The sequence below is a fragment of the Heterodontus francisci genome, chromosome 36 (genome assembly GCF_036365525.1).
Source record: "Heterodontus francisci isolate sHetFra1 chromosome 36, sHetFra1.hap1, whole genome shotgun sequence".
In the NCBI taxonomy this organism is placed as follows: Eukaryota; Metazoa; Chordata; class Chondrichthyes; order Heterodontiformes; family Heterodontidae; genus Heterodontus; species Heterodontus francisci.
Window position 1 is genome coordinate 20439066 of NC_090406.1, and position 27932 is coordinate 20466997.

Genomic DNA, 27932 nt, shown 5'->3' on the forward strand with positions numbered 1-27932 from the left:
TCCCAAAAATCTGAACCCCTCCCTCCTGCACCATCTCTCAAGCCACGCATTCATCCTGACTATTCTTTCATTTCTACTCTGATTAGCACGTGGCACTGGCAGCAATCCTGAGATTACTACCTCTGAGGTCCTACTTTTTAAACGGCTCCTAACTCCCTAAATTCTGCTTGTAGGACCTCATCCCGTTTTTTTACCTATATCATTGGTGCCTATGTGCACAACGACAACTGGCTGTTCACCCTCCCCCTTCAGAATGTTCTGCAGCCGATCTGAGACATCCCTGACCCGTGCACCTGGGAGGCAACATACCATTCGGGAGTCTCGTTTTCGGCCACAGAACCGCCTATCTACTCCCCTTACAATCGAATCCCCTATGACTATAGCCCTTCCACTCTTTTTCCCACCCTTCTGAACAGCAGAGCCAGCCACGGTGCTGTGAACCTGGCTACTGCTGCTTTCCCCTGGTGAGCCATCTCCCCCATCAGTATCCAAAACGGTATACCTGTTTTGGAGGGAGATGACCGCAGGTGACACCTGCGCTGCCTTCCTGCTCTTTCTCTGCCTTTTGGTCACCCATTTCCTTTCTTCCTCAGCAATCCTAATCTGCGGTGTGACCAATTCGCTAAACGTGCTATCTACGACCTCCTCAGCATCGCGGATGCTCCAAAGGTGAGTCCATCCGCAGCTCCAGAGCCGTCATGCGGTCTAACAAGAGCTGCAGCTGGACACACTTCCAGCACATGAAGGAGTCAGGGACCTCAGCCGTGTCCCTGAGCTCCCACATTGAGCAAGAGGAGCATAACACGGGTCTGAGATCTCCTGCCATTTTTAATCTTAAGCTTAACTTAGATAAATGAAAAAGGAACAAAAAGTTTTTACCAATCACACGAAAAAAAAAATAGAAAAAGCCTTACCTTATCTACACACCACCGAGTCCTTTTTTTTTGGTTAGAGGATGAGGGCGGGTGGGAGACACTACAGGTGTAGTGTCTCAGGTTCAGCTGCTGCCCAAATATATAGGACTTACTTACCCAGCTGCCACCTCGCTCTCCCTGTCGCCGCTGCAAAAAGAAACCAGCTGCCACCTCGCTCTCCCGGTCGCCGCTGTCTCGGGAGACAATGGGTAAGCGCCTGGAGGTGGTCAATGGTTTGTGGAGCAGTGCCTGGAGTGGCTATAAAGGCCAATACTAGAGTGACAGACTCTTCCACAGGTGCTGCAGAAAAAATTGGTTGTCGGGGCTGTTACACAGTTGGCTCTCCCCTTGCACTTCTGTCTTTTTTCCTGCCAACTGCTAAGTCTCTTCGACTCGCCACACTTTAGCCCCGCCTTTATGGCTGCCTGCCAGCTCTGGCGATCACTGGCAACTGACTCCCACGACTTGTGATCAATGTCACTGGACTTCATGTCACGTTTGCAGACGTCTTTAAAGCGGAGACATGGACGGCGGGTAGATCTGATACCAGTGGCGAGCTCGCTGTACAATGTGTCCTTGGGGATCCTGCCATCTTCCATGCGGCTCACATGGCCAAGCCATCTCAAGCGCCGCTGACTCAGTAGTGTGTATAAGCTGGGGATGTTGGCCGCCTCGAGGACTTCGGTGTTGGAGATGCGGTCCTGCCACCTGATGCCAAGGATTCTCCGGAGGCAGCGAAGATGGAATGAATTGAGACGTCGCTCTTGGCTGACATACGTTGTCCAGGCCTCGCTGCCGTAGAGCAAGGTACTGAGGACACAGGCTCAATACACTCGGACTTTTGTGTTCCGTGTCAGTGCACCATTTTCCCACACTCTCTTGGCCAGTCTGGACATAGCAGTGGAAGCCTTTCCCATGCGCTTGTTGATTTCTGCATCGAGAGACAGTATCCAGAAATCTGATCTACAGTTACAATTTAAACTCAGTTCCTCGTAATTTATAATATTAAGCTACATGCAGCTTCCATTCCTGCTTGTGATTACTAATCACACCAATCTGTGAATCTATAAAATCTCAGTTTAAACCAGCGATATTGTAAAGACTGGGCCAGACTTGCAGTCAGCTGCTGTTTTGGATACTGAAGCTGATCTCATTTATACACAAGTAAAAATTTCTGTTTTTCAATAAACCACTAACTTTTAAATGTATTTATAATTAATTAAACTTATGTGATTAGCCTAGTCTCAGTGGTAGCACTCTCATCTCCAAGACAGAAGGTTACACAAGGCGGCAAGAAATCGGAGCACAAATAGGCGATATGGCCCGTTGTGCCTGTTCCTTCTTTTAGTAAGATCATGGCTGATCTTCCACCTCAACTCCAATTTCTGGCTCGATTCCCCCATACCTCTTGATTCCCTTAGTGTTCAAATATCTATCAATTTCAGCCTTGAATATACTCAATGACTGAAACCAATGGCTTATACAGGGATTGAAACCATGGGACCTTGGCATTATTAGCATCACACTCTAACCAGGTAAGCTTAACCAGCCTCAGGCTTGAGACCCAAGAGTATAATCTAGACTAACACTTTAGTGAAGTACTGAAGGAGTGCTGAGGTCGTTGGAGGCAAGATGTTAAACTGAGGGTTCCACCTGCCCTCTCAATTGGACATAAAAGATCCCACAGTACTATTTGAAAAAGTGCTGGAGAGATGTCCTGCTTAATAGTCATTCCTCAACCAACATCGTTACCTGGTCATTTATCACAATGCAGTTTGTGGGATCTTGCTGTGCATAAACTGGCTAATGTTTCTCTACATTACAGCAATGACTAGGCTCCAAAGGTACTTCATTGGAAGTGAAATGCTTTGGGACACTGACATCATGAAAGGCACGATACTGGTTCTTTCTTTAAAAGCAGCAGCTGGAAGGTTGCGGTATCATAACTGACAATGTATTGGCAATAATGAAAATACCAGTTTAGGTGCCTGTGTTTCAGTTGTATCTCGGAGCTTCACCTTGTGCCAAAACAAACTGCTGCAGTGCTAAACATATGGGTCGAAGAAGGTATTATTACAGGAACGAAATCATAGAATCATAAGAATGTTTACGACACAGAAAGAAGCCACTTGGCCCACAGTGTCTGCGCCGGCCAAAAACGAGCCACCCAGCTGAATCACACCTTCCAGTGTTTGGTCTGTAGCCTTGCAGGTTACGGCACTTGAGGTGCACATCCAGACACCTTTCAAATAAGTTGAGGGTTTCTGCCTCTACTACCCTTTTAGGCAATGAGCTCCAGACCCCCACCACCATCTAGGTGAAAACATTTTTCATCTCCTCTCTAATCTTTCTACCAATCACTTTAAATCTATGCCCCCTCGTCACTGACCTCTCTCAGGCAAATAGCCCCTTCAAATCCACTCAATCCAGACCCCTCACAATTTTGTACATTTCAATCAAATGTCCCCCCAGCCTATTGCTGCATAGCTGCATTTTTCCAGTCCTGGCAACATCCTCGTAAATCTCTTCTGTACCCTCTCTAGTGCGATCAGATCCTTTCTATAATGAGGTCACCAGAACTGCACACAGTACTCAAGTTGTGGCGTAACCAATGATTTATACAGTTCCAGCATAACCTCCCTGCTCTTATATTCTACACCTCAGGTAATAAAGGAAAGGATTCCATGTGCCTTCTTAACCATCTTATTGACCTGTCTTGCTACATTCAGAGATCTGCAAACATTGACCCCAAGGTCCCTCACTTCCTCTACATCTCTTAATATTCTCCCATTAATCATGTATTCCTTTGCCACTTTTCTGCCCCCCTGACCATCCCATTGATATCTTCCTGCAGCCTACAGCTACCCTATCTGACCCTACAGAAAAAAGAAATCATACTTACAATTGTATGAGGACAGTAAAGATGAATGAGGCATGCAGAAAGTTGGTTTAGTTGAAGAAACGCAAGTACAAGAATGTAAAACCTGCAATTATGAAAAGGGTCAATTCTGAAGATTGCTCAACACTATGACAATCAGTATGTTTAGCATTACACAGTAACATTTTGAAATCATTTCATACAAGAGTTTTGAAAATGAGCATGTGCAAAATACTTGATCGGCAAATTTCAAGGAGTTTCCCATGGAATGAGAAGTTGACGTTGATTCTTTTGCATCAAACAGTGCAATGTCTGAGGTACGACATGTCCTGAACTATCTTTTTTATTCTCTCCTCTCCCTTGGAGTGGCTACTATTTATCCATGAATAACTAACACTGTGTGGCAGGAGGCTATCTTACATCACAGCTGTATCCAACCTTGTCCATACCCACAGGTTTCTCTCAGGGACATTATCATAATCTGGATCGCTGATTTTCCTTTCCTAAACAGAGTGTAGCAGTGGCCAACTGTAATGCTCCTATTGTGCTAAAATAATCTTTTAAAGAACCATATACTTAGGGCTTCAGTTAGTCTTTTCATTATAGAATCATGACACCATGCTCCAGGTGGATCTAAGATACTGTAGCACAATATGAAAAAGAGTTGGGAATTCCAACAGTTATCCCTCAACTAACACCACCATAACAGATTATCTGGCCATTCAAAATTTTCCATTTGTGGGGCCTTGTTCTGTGCAGATTGGCTGCTGTGTTTGCCTACGCATCAAAAGTAATTAATTAGCTGCAAAGTAAAAGGATTTTGGCAGTTAACAAATGTGCAAATTCCAAAAGACATTCAGTACTGGGTTAATCTGTACAGTTACATTTTAGTGATGTGTCAGTAGCACCTTTGGGTGTTTTGTTTTATAAATTGTGGCTCACTTTGGAGTATTATCAAGATGGCATATAAATGCAAACTTGCTTGCTCTCTTTTGTCATTTAGAACTCACTGAAAAAATAGCTTTAAGTATCAATTTAAAAAAACACAGAAAATGGCGAGCGGAGGATAAACAGAAAATATGAGTTGCTGAAAATACTAAAAATATGAATAATATACTCAGCAGCTGGAAAATCCCTAAAGACTGCCAAGCTTGGTAATTAAAGCAGAAGTCTGACCTGAATCAGTGGCATTTTCACAATATATTTCAGTCATATTCTACAACCATGAAGGCTTCAATTTTACCAGTTCTGATGAAAGGTCACAGACCTGAAATGTTAACTTTGCTTCTCTTTCCACAGATGCTGCCAGACCTACCGAGTATTTCCAGCACTTTTTGTTTTGTTTCAATTCCACCATTTCTTTATTGTCATTATATTACAGTAAATATCCTCAGGTAAGTAAATTATTACTTCTCCCTGGCATCTTTTTTGTTGTGCCGTGCTGATTTGAAACATGCTACAATACAGCTGTATGCTATAATAAATTAACAGTTGACCATATGACAGAATATTACAAAACCTTCAAAGAATAAGAGGATTTATTGTGTACTAAAATGCCAAATGCTCCCCAACTGCTGTCTCATTGATGGAAGTAATCTTTGTTTTATTATATGCTCAGCTTTACTTTCAAAATAAAACTTATTTCCTTTGTTTTTGAATGCTTTTGTTCACAATGTGTAGCATTAATCTGTTTAGTTGGCTCCTGATGTGACTCACTTAGTAGCATTGGTACTCAATGAGTGGAAGCCATTTGCACCTTATTCCCCATTCACCTGTGATCCTCACCAGAAGCGTTGATCCATCTGTCTCTGGGTCCATTCACAGTTCTGGTATGTTGACTGACCTGAAGTTCAGTGCTGTTCCCTTTCTTGCAAAAGTATGCAAGGGAATGAAATTTGGAGGCTGGGTTATCCCAATCCACACAGTAAGTGATAGAGCCCAAGTACTACAGAAAATACGTTTTGTTTTCCTCTTTCTGCATCCACCTGTCACATGCAGGAGCTGAGTGGGTGAAGAAATCACAGGTGCAGATCCATGCCCCATCAATCCAGGATCAGCAATGTTGCAGCATTCCTGAGAGTAACCTTAAGCATGACAGGAATTAAAGTTTCTTTGGAACCTCCAAGCCAAGCTACAGTGTCTCTGTTTGACCGATATTTCTCCCCATTCAAACACATCTTCCAGATTTAAAGAGCTTAGGTACAGATTGATGGAGGCAAATCTCAGGGATCCCCAAGTGCAGGCAATGGTACTGCTGGTGTTTAACTAGATAAAACCCACCTTATCACTGTTTGTCCATCTAAGATCACTCAACCCATTAATGAGGCTTGTAAGGTTTGCAATAATTGAGTAGGAAGAATCCCATCCTGGAGTAACAAGTCAGCCCCTCTAGGCTCCATGAGTGAGCCAGACTGGCTGGTCATTCATAGCCAGTGCCCTGGAGTACTCCTGACCTGCCAAGTTCAATTTGACTGGGAACCAAAATTCCTTTGCCAGGCATGTTAGCTTAAAGCCAATTTCTCCCTCCCCAGGGGGGATATTTACCAGTCGGTCCTTAGTCAACTGACCAGTGAAGATTTGAACCCTTTTGAAGTAGGTAGCAGGTAACAGAAGCTCCTCACAACTAGCATAAGCAGCACAGCTCACCATAAACAATGTCACTGCATTGCCATATCCTTCTGACCCAAAGCATGGACACATATCACACATATCGTAACATGGGAATTCTCCAGTCAAGAGGTATGGAGCCTCAGCAGCAGCTGCTTGCCTCTCTTAGTAGTTGTTCATCAGTTTTTTATCCAGATAAATTAACATACGTTCATACATATCGGGCCTTCAGGAGCTGTCATAGCAATTATCTGTGATTCCAATTTGGTTATACAACCTATGGAGTGTGGTGTAAGGACTTTCACACAACAGCGTGCATCGTGCCAGTCATCATGTTCTAAATGTTTCTTGCATTTTTCAATTATTACACCCAGGATCCTTTATTGATCTGTGCATTAGTGTAATACAGCACGTGAAGACACCCTCCATCCTATCCCACTGATAAGTCCACTTTTCAAGGTGCTCACTAGGTCTGTAGTCGGGTCTGGCAAGAACACACTACCACATGCCAAAAGGAATGCCATGGTTCGCTGAGAAATGCCTGGATACTCCCAGTCCCTTATAACGCCATCCAATATCACTGGCTGGAGGACAGCCCTCAATAATCAGTAACACTGCTTGATAAACATGGTCTACTGATGAAGTAGCAGCCAATGGTAAAAGCCATTACTTCTACATGATGACTCTTCAGTAGCTGTGTGTGTGGTTTACAATGTCATCAGAGATCCCATGGTGAAATGACAGAATAACTACTTCGTCAAAATTTGTTTTTAAATTTTCAGTTAAATACGTTTAATATAATGTTGCAATAAAGAATTTTTTTTGTCGTTGTTGCAAACAATAATTGCTTCAAAATAGAGAACAATCCAGTGGCAAGGCTGCCAACAGCAGCCTTAAAAAGAAAAGGACATGTAGTGACCAAAAGTACTTTAGCACAGCTGGTTAACATTTACATTCAATCCCTCTCTGTCTGCCTCCCATTTTACCACTTTTGACGATTGCACCATTTTACCTTTGCATGTCTATTATCTATTGAACATTAAAAATTATTATTTTAGGGGTGAAACGTCTAAACTGCACCACTCCTGGGCACATTCTGGGAATGGATATAGCAAAACTGCATACTCTTAACCTGTGATTGCCCAATTTTGAAATACACATGCCCAGTTCTCACCAGGGAGTGAAACATTGAGATTCTCACCCCTTCAGTTCTCCACCACCTGTTAACTACTAACTTAATGCAACAATTTAGAGATGTGCAATAAGAATTATAATTCAAAAATACTTCTTTACCTTAGAACCAATGTTCTATTTAAAAGATTTCTATCATCTGATACTGGGCATATCCACATTTATAACCATCATGCACTTAATATGGAGGCGTTAAAATATGAACACCTGCAGGGTGCAAAGGGCACCATTAAAGCCCAGGACCAAGAAATTAATCAAGGACCCTACCCACACCCAGTGACTGTAATTACTTTAGCCTAGAAAGTAGTTTGTGATATTAATATACAAAAGCTTAATGTTTGTCTAATGATTCTCTGCCTGCTATTTGTTAACCTGTTTAAAACAAACCAATTAATTAAAATAGCAGATTGAGGAATGTCCTGCTAGTACATTAAGTGCTTGTTTGCCAATATCACAGACAGACACTCATTTCTAGTCAGTATATATTCCCATTAAATTTGATGAAAATGTTTTTCCGCAGTTGTCCAATTATTCTCCCCTCCCTTCCAATAGGTACCAAGCATGCAAGTATTCTGTTCCCCCAGCACCAACTGTACTCTGGTATCTCAGCCATGGACTATTCATTTGTGAACCTAGGTGGGGAGCTTCATCAGGTTATTCAACTATGAGGAGCATCACAACCTAGCCTGATCCTGCTCACTCAAAGTCCACACACTGCACATTCCAACAAGTCATTGGCTAATGACCAGAAGGCTGATTTTTCCCTTTGCTAGTCCAATGGCATTAAAGACCCATGACTGCTAACTCAGCACAGACTGGGAATAAAATCAAGTACCTTTCCTGGATTGTACAGGGTTATTAAATATAGCTGGACTAGCCTCCATATAATTCTGGATACAGGACCTTCCTTCCCCAATTTAACATTTCCAGATATTTAAGAGTATTCAACCCTACTAATTACTGATATTTATAAAATTAGTGGAATATGAGGTCTATTTATTTGCTTCAGGTCCTAGTGTTTGTCGATTGCGAAAATCACAAAAAAAAAGTTCATTTAACAAATGTAAAAAGCAGTAGTGTGGATTTGAAACTGTGATTTACTGCACACCCTTACAGATAATTAAGTTTATATTACAGTCATGTTTACCATTCTGGTGATCTTATAGGATAATGTATGCGATGTCACCTTGCTGGGTGTCAGTAAATGAGATGGATTTTTGTTTTTGCCCCTCCAGTTTTCTCCTTTCCTCTCCTGAAAGCACCCGCCTCATGCTGGGACACTTCCAAATGTACTGGCTGCCCTCACCTTATGCAAGAGAACATTCATCACTTGTGAGCCTAGAATGCAAGTGCTGACCTTGTGAGAGGGGGAAAAAGAGGCAAGTTGGAAATCATAGTCAAGCCTGATCCTATTCTCACCCAAAACCCACACATGTACACAATAACTAGCAGCAGTTACTGGATAGCAATCAGGAGTGGAAGCCCTAGCTGATTTTTTTTTTCCTCTTTCCTTCACCCAGGGACAGTCAGATTTCTCGCTCCTCTACCTCATCTCAGCTGAGATCAGCTAACTCAGCACAAACTCAGACTTAGACCTAGGACCCTCCTGGGTCTGTATGGCTCAGTTTCACACTGTGCAGTACACTTATCCGTACTTAACCATCAAGGGAAATTTCTTAAAGATGGATTTCAGAATCCATTAAATCTTGATTGCTCTGGACAGCTTACAATACAAAATGCAGGCCACAAGCAGCTACACTTAAACTTCAATAGATCTACCAAGTTGCTGCCAAACAGCTGAGGAATAGTTCAGTGCCCTAAACAATCTCAAAGCACCAGGTCTTTGCTGTAAAAGGCACCACTGGGTTGCAATTTGGTCAGATTCAGCTACTCCAGACATTTGAAAATGCATCCCAATGAACACTGAAAAATCCTGACCTACTGGCTGCAGGATGGCAGGAGTAATGCACAAACATCAAGTTTAGGATTTTGGTACACTGAGCTGGCTACTAAACTCACTTTACATTCGCAGCCTTAAACTAAACCACATTTATAAAATAAATGTCAGCAAATGTTGATTTTTTTTCTTACATAAAACATTTTTCTATTAGATTCTCTCCAGGCTGGTTCTTTTTCAATCAAGCTCTCATTGATTATTGTCTCAGGTATTCTTTTCCAACAAAGATTCAATTCTACAGTGCTAAGCTGTACCATTTCTAACACGCACTACCAATAAGTTACAGGGCGAAGAGTTTAATACCTGTGACTTGCTTACTGGATACAATATCCCAAAATCCTCCCTACTCCTCAGTGCATGTTTAAATGGAGCCAAAATATGGCAGCTCATCTAGGAGTATGGGAGGGGCTATGATACATCACAAGTTGACATAAATGACAGATCAACATTCTCAGTATTAAAGGGATGAGAAAATAGCATGGAGTCTTGCCTCTAAGAGCAGAGCCTTGCAATGCAGTTAACTTGGTCATTTTGGCCAATTTTTTGTGGCAACACTTCCTTCCCTTTCTGAATGAGATTACTACCATCTTAAAACTGCTATCCAAGGATGACTTACCATAATTTGAAGAAATGAAACTGTTTAAAAATACACTATATATCTCCCCTTACAGCCAAGAAGACCAAAGCGATCACATAAGGCGGCCTATCTCTTAAAGGGACAAGTTGAACATTACTCTGGTTTCATCCCTACAAATTCTTTTACAAATAGAAAATTAACAATTTACTATGGTTGTAAATAATTAGCAATACTTTCAAGGCTAATCGCTGCATCACATCTGTCTTCTATGCTTTACCTGCACTAGCACCCAACTTGAATTTAAAAAAACATCATGGTTGTGTTTGTGTTTCCGATGCTATCCAAAGTTCTCCTGAAAAAATAGACTCTCCAAAATGTTTGTTCTTGGTTCCATTCAATTTCGTTGCACATTTACCACTTCGTACGAGATGAACTTTCGGAGCCGTTCCAGGTACTGGCTGTACAGTTCAATGTCATTGTGACCGGCCCCTTCCACCCACAGCGGCTCCACTGCTTTCATGCAGCGTTCGTACAACGCCAGGCCATGGGAGAAATCGATCACCTCGTCCTCGGTGCCATGGATGATCAACACAGGAGATGTGATTTTGGAGATTTTATCAATGCTGTAAAATACAAGAAGAAAACTAACAGTCACAGTGTCAAAATAAAAGATATCTTACTTGATTCAGTGTGAATAACAACGGATCAATTCAGACCTGGTGAATTTTACTTTATTTTAAAAGGTTTTTTTGCAGAGAGGAGTGTGCTTTATTTTTTCCAATTCCCTCTTTTCCTCAAGGTGTTGACTCTTGCTGGGTTCTATTGGCCCCGTTTGCATTTGTTTTCTCACCTAGATGAGCATTCTTCATGTGAAAGTTTAGAGAGAGGCCTAGGCTTTCTGCCTGGCACTGTGCTGTCCGATCTAAGTGGGTGGACAGGTATTACCATATATCCCACTGATACCCTCCTGATTCCAGTCGTGGTTTCGGCTTCTGGGTCACCACCATACAAGAGACAGGCATCACGGGTCTCTGCGAGAGAGTAGGAGGGTGAAAATGAGCTGCAGCAGCCTTTTAAAAAAAAACTGCAAACCTCTTTTTCTTGGTTGAGGTCTGTGCATAGCAATGCTCATAGAGGCTCCTCTTCTGTGTTTGGCCTGAAGGCTCTTCTGACCACATCAGAATGTTGGGTGCTGGGGATTAACACTGTCATGGAACAGAGGAAATGGCAGGAAGCATGAAGATTTTGCCTTTGCTTATGTCTGGACATGCATATTTGACATGGTTGGGGCTGTCATGTGGAAAACTGGGAGGCGGGTAGGGATACAGCAATGTATGTTCTAGAGCACACATCCAGCTCTGCCTAGCCTAGATCCACAAGGAACTTAGGCCAAAACGTTGACAATGAGAAGCGTAACACACCCTTTTTCCCCACATATTTTCGACATTAAGTACTTACAGATTAGTTGTAACACAAGCCAAATACTGGGTGAAACTCCCCCTGCTCTACTCCAACTTGTCTATAGGAAGTACAGTAGAGGGGGAATAGAAACACCATATATGCATTCCAATTCCATTTAATAGTAAGGCAGGCGTTTGTCCCTACAACACGCATAGTACTCCACTCAAAACAGCAGCGCTGATAAGTCAAATAGATTACTCTTTGAATGGAAACAGCCAACTTTCTCTTGACATGTAAATGAATAATTCGTTTGTCACAAAACATTTCTTTTTGGGCAATTTTCCCATTCCTCCAATTGTTTCTGTTCAAACCAGCTGGATTCTGTCAGTAAACAATGCAGCAGCTGAAAACTCATTATTAGGTGAGAGGCGCAGTGGGACTGCCAGCGAACACATATGGTCCACATGGAGCAGGCCATGCAGTATCCAGGATCCATCCATCTAGTTAAGATATTCTGGTCAACAACAATGACACTATAGATTGGCTTAGGCTGAATGCATCATGGCAGCTCTGGCACCCACCTCTATGCTATGATGCAAATAACAACAAAAACCTGAAGGCTACAGGTAAAAGGTGCCAATATGGCCACAATGATTCCATTGGTGAGACCCTGCATTCTTAGGAACTCAGTCACCATGAAAAGGTGCAGTGCCCTCTTTTGCTGCAGCAGGATTTTGGTTGAAAATGTGATATCTGGTTTGCCAGTGTGAATGAAGTTATCAGGGACCAGATGTATGCATTAGAGACTGGCTGGTTTGGCAGCTGCTGTCAGCTTGAAAGGAACCAAATGCATGGAAGCTCAATGCAGCAGAGTTTCACAGCAGGAGACAGCAGCAAGTTTTCAGTGTTGGACAAAGGCAGTGGTAGGACAGCAGTCAGAAGAACATCACACCCTAGAAATTACAGTTTGATGATTTTAATGGAGGAGCTACCTACTTATTTTAAATGAGTTAATACGTCACTTAAAGTAGCACACTAATATCACAAACAATTATTTCCAGGATCGCAACTTACTGAACTTCAACAAGTGACTGGGACTCACTTAGTGCTAGGGGCTTGGATGGGGCAGAATTTGTAAGGAGCATCCAGGAGGGCTTCTTGAAACAATATGTAGATAGTCCAACTAGGGAAGGGGCCGCACTGGACCTGGTATTGGGGAATGAGCCCAGCCAGGTGGTCGAAGTCTCAGTAGGGGAGCATTTCGGAAACAGTGACCACAATTCCGTAAGTTTTAAGGTACTTGTGGATAAGGATAAGAGTAGTCCTCGAGTGAACGTGCTAAATTGGGGGAAGGCTAATTATATCAATATTAGGCAGGGACTGAAGAATTTAGATTGGGGGCGGCTGTTTGAGGGTAAATCAACATCTGACATGTGGGAGTCCTTCAAACGTCGGTTGATTAGAATCCAGGACCAGCATGTTCCTGTGAGGAAGAAGGATAAGTTTGGCAAGTTTCGGGAACCTTGGATAACGAGTGATATTGTGAGCCGAGTCAAAAAGAAAAAAGGAAACATTCGTAAGGGCTAGAAGGCTGGGAACAGACGAAGCCGTTGAGGAATATAAAGAAAGTAGGAAGGAACTTAAGCAAGCAGTCAGGAGGGCTAAAAGAGGTCATGAAAAGTCATTGGCAAAGAGGATTAAGGAGAATACCAAAGCTTTTTATATGTATATAAAAAGAGCAAGAGGGTAGTCAGGGAAAGGGTCGGCCCACTCAAGGACAGAGGAGGGAATCTACGCGTGGAGCCAGAGGAAATGGGCGAGGTACTAAATGAGTACTTTGCATCAGTATTCACCAAAGAGAAGGACTTGGTGGATGATGAGTCTAGGGAAGGGAGTGCAGATAGTCTGGGTCATATCATTATCAAAAAGGAGGTGGTGTTGGGTGTCTTGCAAAGCATTAAGGTAGGCCTGATGGGATCTACCCTAGAATACTGAGGGAGGCAAGGGAGGAAATTGCTGGGGCCTTGACAGAAATCTCTGTATCCTCACTGGCTACAGGTGAGGTCCCAGAGGACTGGAGAATAGCCAATGTTGTTTCTTTGTTTAAGAAGGGTAGCAAGGATAATCCAGGAAATTATAGGCCAGTGAGCCTTACATCAATGGTAGGGAAATTATTAGAGAGGATTCTTCAGGACAGGATTTACTACCATTTGGAAACAGATGAACTTATTAGCGAGAGGCAGCATGGTTTTGTGAAGGGGAGGTCGTGTCTCACTAACTTGATTAAGTTTTTTGAGGAAGTGACGAAGATGATTGATGAAGGAAGGGCAGTGGATGTTGTCTACATGGACTTCAGTAAAGCCTTTGACAAGGTCCCTCATGGTAGACTGGTACAAAAGGTGAAGTCACACGGGATCAGAGGTGAGCTGGCAAGATGGATACAGAACTGGGTCGGTCATAGAAGACAGAGGGTAGCAGTGGAAGGGTGCTTTTCTGAATGGAGGGCTGTGACTAGTGGTGTTCTGCAGGGATCATTATGTATACATACATACACACACACACACACACACACATATATATATATATACACATACACATACATATATACATATACATTTGGAGGAAAATGTAGCTGGTCTGATTAATAAGTTTGCAGACGACACAAAGGTTGGTGGAGTTGCAGATAGTGATGAGGATTGTCAGAGGATACAGCAGGATATAGATCGGTTGGAGACTTGGGCGGAGAAATGGCAGATGGAGTTTAATCCGGACAAATGTGAGGTAATTCATTTTGGAAGATCTAATACAGGTGGGAGGTATACAGTAAATGGCAGAACCCTTAGGAGAACTGACAGGCAGAGAGATCTGGGCGTACAGGTCCACAGGTCACAAAGTGGCAACGCATGTGGATAAGGTAGTCAAGAAGGCATACGGCGTGCTTGCCTTCATCGGTCAGGGCATAGGAGTATAAAAATTGGCAAGTCATGCTGCAGCTGTACAGAACCTTAGTTAGGCCACACTTAGAATATTGCATGCAATTCTAGTCGCCACACTACCAGAAGGATGTGGAGGCTTTGGAGAGGGTACAGAAGAAGTTTACCAGGATGTTGCCTGGTCTGGAGGGCATTAGCTATGAGGAGAGGTTGGATAAACTCGGACTGTTGTCACTGGAACGACGGAGGTGGAGGGGCGACACGATAGAGTTTACAAAGTTATGAGCGGCATGGACAGAGTGGATAGTCAGAAGCTTTTTCCCAGGGTGGAGAAGTCAGTTACTAGGGGATATAGGTTTAAGGTGCGAGGGGCAAAGTTTAGAGGGGATGTGCGAGGCAAGTTCTTTACACAGAGGGTGGTGAGTGTCTGGAACTTGCTGCCGGGGGAGGTGGTGGAACAGGTACGATAGTGACGTTTAAGAGGCATCTTGACAAATACATGAATAGGATGGGAATAGAGGGATACGGTCTCCGGAAGTGCAGAAGGTTTTAGTTTAGACAGGTATCAAGATCGGCGCAGGCTTGGAGGGCCAAATGGCCTGTTCCTGTGCTGTACTGTTGTTTGTTCTTTGAATCAGGGCGTCAGAATGAACTAGGTTATGCATTTTGTTTAAAGAGTCTGGAAATTATCAGAAAATAGACAATTTTTTGTGCTGTATTACTCATTTCTTTTAAGCAGGCTATTCATTTATTATGGTGGTTTTCAAACATTTCTGTCAAGATTCCTTGTAAATATTGACATTTCCATGAACTCTGTCACCCAACAAATAATGAAACACTCCCAAGAATCTCTGGCAAATATTAACTATCTTGGGTACCCTGTCTGAACTTCTACAGAGGAAGGGTAACATTGGAGAAAATGTTTTTATTAGCATACAGCAGAAATAAAGTGTCATTAAGTCAACAAATAAAGTACAACCTGATTTATATATAATAGTTGATCTTGTTCCTCAAAAATGCACTAAGTGCATGAATTGCAGCGACTGTTTAATGCAGAAAAAAAGAACTCAAATCGTATAAGATGGACATAAATCTGATGACTTTACAGACCACTGGCAGATAAAGGCCCACAGTTTTAAAATTTCTGCTACTGGGTGATTCCTTTAAGTAAACATTAGATGTATATTCCCTAGTGGCATGTGAAAGAAATGGCCATCTTGCAAAACAAGTAGCTTTGTCCACAAGTTTTAGAGTGTACAGTGATTTTGTTGCTTGGCAATGTCACATGTTGGTGTTTATTTCTGTGGGGAAAAAGGTCAGACAGAATTTCAGAGCTCGTTAGTTCTGCACTTCCTGTAACTAGGTTTAGACTACACAATGTGTGTATTTTTGTAGCACACAACATGTTTGCATGCTTTGTGTTTAATAAAACACTATTAAAAGGAATATATTTTATAGTAGACATATCCTATCAGGAGGTCTTTAGTTTGTAGGTGTGTCAGACGAATTGGATAGCTCTTTCAAAGAGCTGGCACAGGCACAAATAGTCAAATGGCCTCCTTCTGTGCTATATCATTTTATGTAAAACAGAAGACAGGTCCTCAGTGCTCAATGGTGTGTCTAAACTGGGATGTATGTATGTGACAGGAACCAGGGATGTCTTATCCTCTCATTCTTCCTCCCTGGGAGGAAATGCTTTGGCTCCTCTAGGCATCTGTTCTAGTGACACATCTGAGTTGACTATCCATATGCAGGATGGGGTTTTGGGCTCTGCTCCTTAAGTCACTGTTTACAAAGATGCTGCCAAAAATCACACAACTCAGTAAAATAGTTAATTAAAAAGTATAATTGCTTAACACCAGACAAAGAGCCATAAAAAAGAAACTTTTATAATCAAAAATGCCAGATTCTGCCTAGGTTGGAAATATAACGGGCCTGGCCGTGGCTATTTCCGTGGCAGTGCGGCCTCATTTTTTTTTTAAATGATAGATCTTTGAGCTGCTGCTGCATCACTGGCCCAGAAAGTCCAAAAGAGGTATGCAACAGAAGACCTTTCTCTGTCCCTTCGAGGACAAAACTGTAAAAAAAAACTTTCAAGAGAAGCAACAAGTCTCCACTTGGTATCAGCTCCAGACAGCCTTGTTGAGATTGGGAAACCACTATTTGGGAATTTGGGAGGATGAGCCCATATCCCACCATTCGCTGCCATCCATACAAGAGAAATGTCCGTGATGCACACCACAGATTGGATTTTGTGCTGAAGGCGGAGCTACCGGCATTGGGCCAAAAAGGCAGGGGTAACCCTACCTCTGCCTCTCCCCCCACCCCTGGAGCAATCCTCCAGTCTTTTGTCATCAAAGTTTTAGGAGGCGGGATCCCTGTCCCTTTAGAGAGGCAAGAATCCTCCACAAGTGAGCCGTGCTATCCTGCACATCCCTCCTGTTGGAATGTGCCAATTAGTGTGTACGCAGTCCAGCTGCTAGGTTGAGGCGGTGAGTTTCATGAATACAGTTCTGACAAATCATTTCTCACTTGTTTACAAAACTAAGGCATGAGGCTGATTCCTAATGCCAAATACCTGAACTATGCATTTGTGAAGTGATGCTTTAGAAGTACACAGGGTAGTTAAGGGTATGGAAATCAAAAATGAGATTTATTACATTAAATTAAATGGTGAGAGTAGAAAAAAGGGACATCAATTCAAATCATTGAGAAGTAAACTCAAGACTGATATCAGGAAATTCTTCACACACAGAACAATCATCGTAAAACTCTGGAATCATTTATGAAGCAATTGGATGCTGCAACGACTTTAGGATTTCTCTGGTTAGATGAACTAAGTTGGGCAAAATGGCTTTCCTCATCTATAACTACTTTGCAACCCAAAACACAACGATAAAAGTTGCATTGAAATGTTACACTCTCCTGGTACTTTTCCCTCTCCAAAAGATTTGACCACTATGGTATAGAGTCATACAGCATGGAAATAGGCCCTTTGGCCCAACACGTCCATGCCGACCATAATGCCTATCTATACTAATCACACCTGCCTGCATTAATTCCATATCCCTCTATGCCTTTCTCATTCAAGTACCTGTCCAGATGCCTCTTAAATGTTGCTACTGTTCCTGCCTCCACCACCTCCTCTGGCAGCTCATTCCAGATACCCACTATTCTCTGTGTGAAAAATTTACCCCTTTGATCCCCTTTAAGCCTCCTCCCTCTCACCTTAAATCTATGCCCTCTAGTTTTAGTCACCCCTACCATGGGAAACAGACTCTGGCTATCTACCCTATCTATGCCTCTCATAATTTTATATACCTCTATCATGTCCCCTCTCAGCCTCCTTTGCTCCAGGGAAAACAGACCCAGCCTATCCAATCTCTCTTTATAACTCAAGCCCTCCAAACCAGGCAACATCCTTGTGAATCTTTTCTGCACCCTCTCTAGCTTAATCACATCTTTCCTGTAGTGCGGCGACCAGAACTTCACACAGTACTCCAAATGCGGCCTAACTAACGTTATGTACAACTGTAACATGATGTCCCAACTCTTGTACTCAATGTATCTGGAAGAGATAATTACAATACGGAAACACACCATTTGGCCCAATCAGTCCACATTGGTTTTTATCCTCCACGTGAGTAGTTGTCCTAATCCCATGTGCCTGCCCTGTTTCCATATCCCTTTTCTCCCCACTTTTTTTCAACCACCTTATCGAACAGGAACAGCAGCAAGCCATGCAGACCCTAGTGCCTGCTCTGTCACTCAAACAGATCATGACTGATTTGTACCTCAACACCAGATTCCAGCCTTTGCTCCATATTAATGGATCTCAATTTCAAAAATGGATATTGACTTCACACTCACAGCAGTTTGGGGAAAACAGCTCAGTCAGATTACCCCTCAAACTGTTATATTCAAGGGAACAAGAAGCCACGTTTATGCAGTCCCTCTTCATAATTTAACCCTCCAAGCCCCAGTATCATGCTGCTAAATCTGTGATCTAACTCCTCCAAGGCCAATATATCCTTCCTGAGTTACAGTACCCCAAACTAAATGCAGTGTTCCAGATGGGGTCTGATCAAGACTCTGTACAATAGAAGCATAACCTCCGCCCCTTTGTATTCCAGCCCCCTCAAGATGAAGGCCAAAATTCTATTACCAGTAGCTGTTTTGATTGCTTTTTGTACCTGTAGCTTTTTAACGATTAGCACACTTGAGACTTCCAAATCTCTCTGCTCCTCTACAATTCATTTCTCATCCTTTTTTTTTTAAAAACTCCAATTTACCTTTCTTGACCTCACTCACCCACAATGAACTCTATTTGCTGTAGTTTTTCCCAACTAACTTAATCTTTCTATATCCCTCTGCAACTTACTGCTCCCATCTACACTATTTACTGCCCCTCCTAGTTTACTGTCATCTGTATCTTAGATATAGAACTCTTCAAGTCATTTACACATATGGTGAAAAACTGAGACCCTAGTGCAGATCACTGGGAAACACATGTTACATACATTCCACTAATAACGAGTACATTCTCTTTATCCCAATTCTCAACCAATTACCATAACAATTTATTCTTAAATTTTGATATGGTCTCTGTTTCAATTACTAGCTCTGGTAATGCATTCAACAGCCTCCCAACCAGTGATGTAAAAATGTTTCTCCAGCTCTGCACTAATTCTCTTACATTTAACTTGATTAAATGCCCCCACATTCTAGACACCTCAACTACTGGAAATTATTGTTTTTTTTTAAAATCTAGTCTGTCACACCTCTATCAAATTATCCTTTCGTTGCCACTCTTCTAACGAAAATAGCTCCAGTTGTTCGACTCACTCTTTGCATTTGTACTTTCTCATTCCAGACGGCATCTTACGGAGCCTTTGCTGTACTCTCTCTATTGTCAACATCCGTCCTATAGTGTGTAACCCAAAACTGCAATCAAGGTCTCACTAAGGATTTATATACATTCAACATTACATCACAATTTTTATTATATGCCTCCTGCCACAAAACTCAGTATTCAATTATTTTCTTTGCGTTTTAAAAAAAATAGCCTTATTGATTTGAAATGTTGATTTTAAACTCTTGTGGAACCCGAACCTCCACTGTTCCATACCACTCAGTCTTACCCCAAAGTACAATTACTTTTTAAAAACCAAAACACATTATTTCACATTCAATAACATTGAATTCCATCTATCACTATTATTTTTATATCCATTTCACCATCTGATCAATATCCCCTTGGAAGTTCCTTTGGTTCTCAGAACTATTTACTGTACGACATATTTTAATGTCTTCTGCAAATTTTAAGTAAACTTTAAATGTAATATTCTATAAACACAGCCGTGGAAGGAAAGTCTTTGGTGAGGTAGGCTCAATCTCTGATTCACCATTATTATGTTTGTGTGGGAAGTGTTGCTAAATCCTGTAGGCCAAGAAGCTACCACAGCTTATGACTCTGGTTTTCTGCATCCCTCTCCACCGGTTTATAGTAGGGTGCAGTCACACTACAGCTGTAGCACTGGGGGAAGTGGTTTGGTTATGCCCCAATGCTGCAATTACAGTAAACATGCCAGCCGAATCTGGCATCAGGGCTCAACGGACACCAGAATAAAGCTGGGTGAGACGCCTTGAAAAAGGGAGTCAGTTTTGACCTTGGCACCCAAATTATACTCCAGGTTTTTTTTTAGTGTCAGTAGCTTGAGCTTTATACCAATGTTAAACTTGTGGAGTGTGAGTGCACCCCAAGTTTCGGTATTTCCTAGATATCCAAACTTCAGCTCTACAGAACTGTCATCTTTATCATTCTTACCACACTGCCAAATGGCAATCAAAACACCATTATATTATATTGTAGCCACGAACGATAAGCCCCAACTTCAGTGGAAGAAACACTTAAAGACAGCTAGCTAGAATGGTAAACATAAAACTCTGCCACTGCCAGTCACTACTTTACTGCCTGCAGGCTTCACCAGCCAACAGAAAAAGGTTTGTGACCAGAAATGAAAGTCACAATTCACAGTGTATTTGCTGTGGTTGGTTTTGTGGAATCCACTCTGCAAACGGGGGCAGAGGATTCACAGCAGTGGAAGCTCCAGTATATTACAACCACTTCAAAAGCTCCTGTTGTGTAAAGTAAATATCTGTGTGTCAGCCACACATCAAAAATGGTACAAAATAGATGGTGGTTAAGGCTACTTTAAAAAGAAAACAAGTATACTAGTAAATGGGGAAGTATTTCAGTCTTGTGATTCAGCTAATATTTGTACCTCCACTTCACTGAATTATACTTTATAACTCACTACTAGACATCAATAATGTATTGTATTTACTCTAATAATTATTTAGATTGAGGTCATACAGTACATTCAACCACCTGTAGCACATTTACTTACGTTGGGCTTGTCCCAAGTGATTTATCTATAACCATCTCTTTCCAAAAATGCATTTTGTTGATAGGATTAGCTGCATTGTGTTGTCACTATAAAAGGGACAAGGTGGAAATTGACCAGAAATCAACTCAGCATACCAGCTCCAGTTGAATCATAGTAGTGTGCACTTACTTGGGGAATGCATCAAAGCAGTAAGTTTTCTTCGTGTCTGGGAATGCCACGCGCATTCCTGAGGTCAGAGGAGAGTGCAGAATAACGGCAGCACACTCATACCGGGAAGCCAAGTCTACGGTCGGAACGGTACCAATACTCTGTCCATACAATATAATGTTTTCAGGACTGATGCCATATCTGTAAGGAAAAGGAAATCAAGCACATGAGGGAGGGTCATCACTTAACAGGTCTCATCAATTGCTTCAAAATAGTTCCTATCGTGTTATCTTTTTCAATCTATTGTTAATAGTTCCTGTCTTTTTATCCTTTTTAATCTAATGCTGTGTTTGCATCCACCAAGTGTGGTTCAGATTAATACCCATCACAACTGATGGGCATTTGCTGCATTTGGAATACAATCCAACAGCAGACGTGGTTGAAAAGCAACATCAAACAGATGTCCCAAAGTGCTTTACAGCTAAGTAATTACTTTTGAAGTGTCGCCAGATTGATTTGTAAGTTAATATCGTTTCCAACATGTTCACAGCAAGTTCCCATAAACTGCAAAGAGAAGAATGACCATTAATTTGATCCAGTGGTACTGAATGTGGGATAATTGTTGGCTAGGACGCCAGGGAAATTCACTGCTCTTCTTGAAATAGTAGTATAGAAGGTATTCTGTCCATCTGAACAGGCAGACAGGACCTTGGCTTAACATCTCATCCAAAAGATGACACCTCCAGCAGTGCAGTACTCTCACAATGAGCCAAGTTTAGAATTAAATGTGCTTAACTGTACCAAAAGCAGTGAGATCCATCCTAGGTGGTACTCACAATTGATGCACATGTGAAGGGGATTTCCTGTTTTCTACTCTTGCCAATGTTTTTATTCAAATTCCCGATGGAAGTTCTACTTGTTGCAGGTCAGTACAGCAACTTAGGTTAGGACAGATATAGCTTAAATCATAGAACGGTTACAGCACAGAAGGATACCTTTCAGCCCACAGTGTCTGTGCCGGCTCTCTGCAAGGACAACTCGGCTAGTCCCACTTCCCCGTGCTTTCTCAGTGGCCCTGCAAATCTTCTCTCTTCAGGTGCTTATCCAATTCCCTTTGAAAAGCCACTATTTAATCTGTCTCCACCACACTCTCAAGCTATGCATTCAGATTTTAACCACTCACTGCATAAAAAAGTTTTTCCTCATGTTGCTAGAACAATGAAATTGGCAAGAGTGGAGTAGAAGCAGAGTTTGAAGAATATTTCATAAGTTTCTTGGAGCAATACGTTGCGGAACCGACTAGGGATCAAGCCATCTTAGATCTAGTATTGTGTAATGAAGCAGGGTTAATTAGTAATGTCATAGTAAAAGGTCGACGGGAAATACTGATCATAATACCATTCTATTCTATGTTAAATTTGAAAGTGATATATTCCAATCACTAACAAGAATCTTAAACAAAGCCAATTATGTAGGCATCAGGGGAGAACTGTCTAGGGTAAATAGACTGGAAGGTATGGCGGTAAATGAACAGTGGGAAACCTTTAAAGGAACAATTTGTAATGTTCAACAAAAATACATCCCATTGAGAAACAAAAACTCACCAGGAAAGACTCATCTATGGCTTACTCAGGAAGCTAAGGATAGTATTAGTTTAAAAGAGGCAGCTTACAATGTTGCAAAAAAAAAAGTAGCAAGTCTGCGGATTGGGAGTATTACAGAAACCAGCTTAGGGCCACCAAAATGTTGATTAAAAAGGAAAAATAGAATGAGAGTAAACTAGCCAGGAACATATAAACAGATTGTAAGAGCTTTTATAGGTATACAAAAAAAAAATAGTTAAAGTAAACGTTGGTCCCTTAGAAGCAAAAACAGAAGCAATTATGAGGAAATGGCAGAGACATTGAACAAATATTTTGTGTCTGTCTTCACAGTAGAGACACAGGTTTCATACCAGAAAGAGACAGTAACCTCAGGGCTAAAAAGAGTGATGAAGTTAAGGAAATTAAGATCAGCAGAGAAAAAGTATTGGAGAAACTTAAGGGACTAAAATCTGACAAATTCACTGGACCTGATGGCCTACACCATTCTAAAAGAGATAGTTGCAGAGATAGTGGATGTGCTAGCTATGATTTTCCAAAACTCCTTAGATTTGGGAACAGTCTCATCAGAGAAGTTGGCAACTGTTACACCGCTTTTCAAGAAAGGAGAGAGAGAGTCAACAGGGAACTACAGGCCAGTTAGCTTATCAGTCATTGGGAAAATGCTGGAATCTATTATTAAGAAAGCCTTAACAATGCATTTAGAAAAGCACAGTAGGATTAGAACAAACCAACATGGTTTTACTAAAAGGAAATCCAGTTTGACAAATTCATTAGAGTTTTTTGAGGATGTAACTAGTGACTGCCCTTGACATCAAGGCAACATTTGACCAAGTATGGCATCAAGGAGCTGAAGCAAACTGGAGTGAAAGGGCATCAGGGGAAAAACTCTTCGCTAGTTGGAGTCATACCTAGCACAAAGGAAGATGGTTGTGGTTGTTGGAGGTCAATCATCTCAGTCCCAGAACATCACTGCAGGAGTTCCTCAGGGTAGTGTCCTAGGCCCAACCATCTTCAGCTGCTTCAATGACCTTCCCTCCACCATTCGCGACTCCTCAGACACTGAAGCAGCCCGTGGCCAGATGCTGCCAAGACCTGAACAACATCCAGGCTTGGGCTGAAAAGCGGCAAGTAACATTCGCGCCAGGCAATGTCCATCTCACACAAGAGAGAATCTAACCATCTCGCTTTGATATTCAATAGCATTAACATCGCTGAATCTCCCACTATCAACATCCTGGGGGTGGGGGTTACCACTGACCAGAAACTGAATTGGACCAGCCATATAAATACTGTGGCTACAAGAGCAGGTCAGAGGTTGGGAATTCAGCAGCAAGTAACTCACCTCCCATCTCCCCAATGCCTGTCTACCATCTACAAGTCACAAGTCAGGAGTCTGATAGAATACTCTCCACCTGCCTGGATGGGTGCAGCTCCAACAACACTTAAGAAGCTCGACACCATCCAGGACAAAACAGCTCGCTTGATTGGCACCCCATCCACCACCTTCAACATTCACTCTGTTCACCACCGATGCACAGTGGCAGCAGTGTGTACTACCTACAAGATGCACTGCGGAAACTCACCAAGGCTCCTTCAATAGCATCTTCCAAACTATGTCCTCTTCCACTTAGGACAAGGGCAGCAGATACATGGGACCACCTGCACGCTCCCCTCCCAGCCGCACACCATTCTGACTTGGAACTATATCGCCGTTCCTGCATTGTCGCCAGGTCAAAATCCTCAAACTCCCTTCTTAACAGCAATGTTGGTGTACCTACACCCAAAGGACTGCAGCAGTTCAAGAAGACGGCTCACCACCACCACCTTCTCAAGGGCAATTAGGGATGGGCAATAAATGCTGGCCAAGCCCATGATATCCATATCCCATGAATGAATAAAAAAAACTAGCAGGGTAGATAAAGGGGAACCAGTAGATATAGTATATCTGGATTTCCAAAAGGGATTCGATAAGGCGTTACACAAAAGTTTAATAGGGAAGATAAAGGCTCATGGAGTTGGGGGTAATGTATTAGCATGGATAGAGGATTGGTTAATGGACTGGAAGCAAAGAGTGGGCATAAATGGGACATTTTCAAGCTGGCAGGTAGGGAATAGTGGAGTGCCACAAGGATCAGTAATGGGGCCTCAGCTATTTACAATCTATTATTAATGACTTAGATGAAGAGACAGAGAGTAATGTATCGAAGTTTGCTGATGATACAAGGGTAGGTGAAAAGGTAAGCTGTGGGGAGGACACAGAGGCTGCAAAGTGATATAGACAGGTTAAGTGAGTGGGCAACAAGATGTCAGATTAAGAATAATGTAGGGAAGTGTGAAGTTATTCACTTTGGTCATAAGAATAGAAAAGCAGAATATTTTTTAAAAGGTGTGAAAATTGTAAGTGTTGATTTTCAAAAAAAGACTTGGGTGTGATTGTACAAGGAATGCAAAAAGTTAGCATGCAAGTACAGCAAACAGGAAGGCAAATGGTATGTTGCCTTTATCGCAAGGGGAATGGAGTAGAGGAATAAATAAATCTTGCTACAATTGTACAGGGTTTTGTTGAGACCAGGTCTGGAGCACTGTGCAGTTTTGGTCTCTATTGGAGGTGGTACACCAAAGGTTCACTCATTTGGTCCCTGGGATGAGGGGGTTGTCCTATGATGAGGCTGAGTAAATTGGGCCTATACTCTCTGGAGTTTGGAAGAATGAGAAGCGATCTCATTGAAACATACAAGATTCTGAAGGGGCTGGACAGGGTCTGCTTTAGGTCGGGAAAAAGAACCCGACCTGAACCAAACCACAGTGGGCCCAAGCCCAACCAGAGTCCCTTCGAATTGCCCCGAGCCCAACCCAACCATCTGTTTACTTACCTTCCGGACATCGAACCTGCAAGAAGCTGCAGCACATGCACAAGACGTTATTGTGACGTCACTCGCTCACTGCGCAGACTCAGTTTCGTCCCGGACTCCCACTTTGGGAAGTTTTTTTATTTTTAATACTTACCAGCAGAGCACTTACCATGTGTGCCCGGCCCAACCTGACCTGACTCAAGCCTGAAAGCTGGGCCCAACCCGACCCGACGCATGTTGTCGGGTCCGGGTCAGGTAGCAGGCCTCTAGTAGACACAGATAGTTTCCGCTGGTCAAGGAATCTAAATCACGGTGACAGAGTCTCAGGATAAGGGGCCAATCATTTAGGACTGAGATGAGGAGAAATTACTTCACTCAACGGGTTGTGAATCTTTGGAATTCTCTCTCTCACCCAGAGAATCTTTGATGCACCATTACTGAATACATTTAAGGCTTGGAAAGACAGATTTTTGGTCTCTCAGGGAATCAAGGGATATGGCAAGTGGGCAGGAAAGTTGAGTTGAAGCCGAAGATCAGCCATGATCGTATTGAATGGCGGCGCAGGCTTGATAAGGCATCTGGTCTACTTCTGCTCCTATATCTTGTGCTCTTTTGCCAATCACCTAACATCAGTGTCCTATGGTTCTCAGCCCCTCTGCTAATGGAAAGTTTCTCCTGATCTACTCTGTCTAAACTCCTCATGATTTTAAACACTTCTATCAAATCTCATCTCAACCTTCTCTTCTCCAAGAACAGCCCAGCTTACATACATATGAACATACGAATTAGGAGTAGGCCACTCAACCTCTCGAGCCTGCTCTGCCATTCTATAAGTTCATGGCTGAACCGATTACTCCACATTTCCACCTACCCCCAATAACGTTCAACCCCCTTGTTTTATCAAGAATCTATGTACCTCTGCCTTAAAAATATTCAAAGACTCCACTTCCACTGCCTTTTGAGCAAGAAAATTCCAAAGACTCATGACCCTCTGAGTAAAAATTTCTCCTCATCTCAGCCTTAAATGGGCAAACCCTTTTTTTAAACAGTGACCCCTAGTTTGAGATTCTCCCGCAAGGGGAAACATCCTTTCCACATCCACCCTGTCAAGACCCCTCAGGATCTTAAATGTTTCAATCGTTGCCTCTTACCACTTCTAAATTCCAGTGGATACAAGCCTAGCCTGTCCAATCTTTCCTCTTAAGACAGGCCACCCATTCTAGGCATTAGTCTAGTAAACCTTCTCTGCACTGCCTCCAATGCATTTACATCCTTCCTTAAATAAGGAAACCAGTACTGTACACAATACTCCAGATGTGGGCTCACCAATGCACTGTATAGCTGAAGCATAACCTCCCTACTTTTGTATTGAATTCCCCCCGTGGTAAACAATAACATTCTTTCAACTTTCCTTATTACTTGCTGTACCTGCATACTAACCTTTTGTGATTCATGCACTAGGACACCCAGATCCCTATGCATCTCAGAGCTCTGCAATCTCTCACCATTTAGATAATATGCTTCTTTTTTATTCTTCCTGCCAAAGCGGACGATTTCACACTTTCCCATATTATACTCCATTTGCCATATCTTTGCCCACTCACTTAACCCATCTATATCCCTCTGTAGCCTCCTTATGTCCTCTTCACTCCAATCTACCCATGCATCTGACGTTCTTCAACCCTGGAACCATTCTTGAAAATCTTTTCTGCACCCTCTCGAAAGCCTTCACATCCTTCCTAATGTGCAGTGCCCAGAATTGGACACAATACTCCAGGTGAGGCCGAACCAGTGCTTTATAAAGGTTCACCATAACTTCCTTGCTCTTGTACTCTATTTATAAATCCAAGGATCCCGTATGCCTTTTTAACTACTTTCGCAACCTGCCCTCCCACCTTCAACAATTTGTGCCCATATACCCCCAGGTCTCTCTGTTCCTGCAGCCTCTTTAGAATTATACCCTTTACTTTATATTACCTTTCCTTATTCTTCCTATGAAAAAGCATCATTTCACACTTCTCTGCATTAAAGTGCAGCTGCCACGTGTCCTCCCATTCCACCAGCTTGTCTACACCCTCTTGAAGTCCATCACTATCCTCCTCACAGTTCACACAATATTTCCAATATGTGTATCACCTGCAAATTTTGAAATTGTGCCCTGCACACCCAATTCTAGGTGATTAATATACAAGAAAAGCAGTGGTCCTGGTACCAACCCATGGGGAACCTCACTGTATACCTTTCTCCAGTCTGAAAAACAACCGTTCACCACTACTGTTTCCTGTCAATGAGCCAACTTCGCATCCATGCTGCCACTGTCCCTTTTATTCCATGGGTGTCAATAAAATAGATCCTATGCGTCAAAGTTAAAATTTAAACCTGTGATCAGAAACCTAGCAACTAATTTGAGTGAAATTAAGACATATATAAAGTAGTTAAAATAGTAATTTTTAAACTCATT

General features: G+C 42.3%; 1 protein-coding gene across 1 annotated transcript in view; it reads right to left on the reverse strand.

Annotated features, from left to right (window-relative positions):
* Nucleotides 1-7162: 7162 nt before the first annotated feature.
* The window catches only part of LOC137351639 (alpha/beta hydrolase domain-containing protein 17B-like), a 72299-nt gene continuing 51529 nt past the window's right edge, over nt 7163-27932 (reverse strand). The window contains exons 3-4 of the mRNA XM_068016290.1: nt 21037-21216; nt 7163-10747 (exon numbers count right to left, since the gene is read on the reverse strand). Of these exons, the coding sequence (XP_067872391.1) occupies nt 10519-10747; nt 21037-21216 (409 nt within the window). The 3' untranslated portion in view covers nt 7163-10518. The remainder of the gene's footprint in view (nt 10748-21036; nt 21217-27932) is intronic.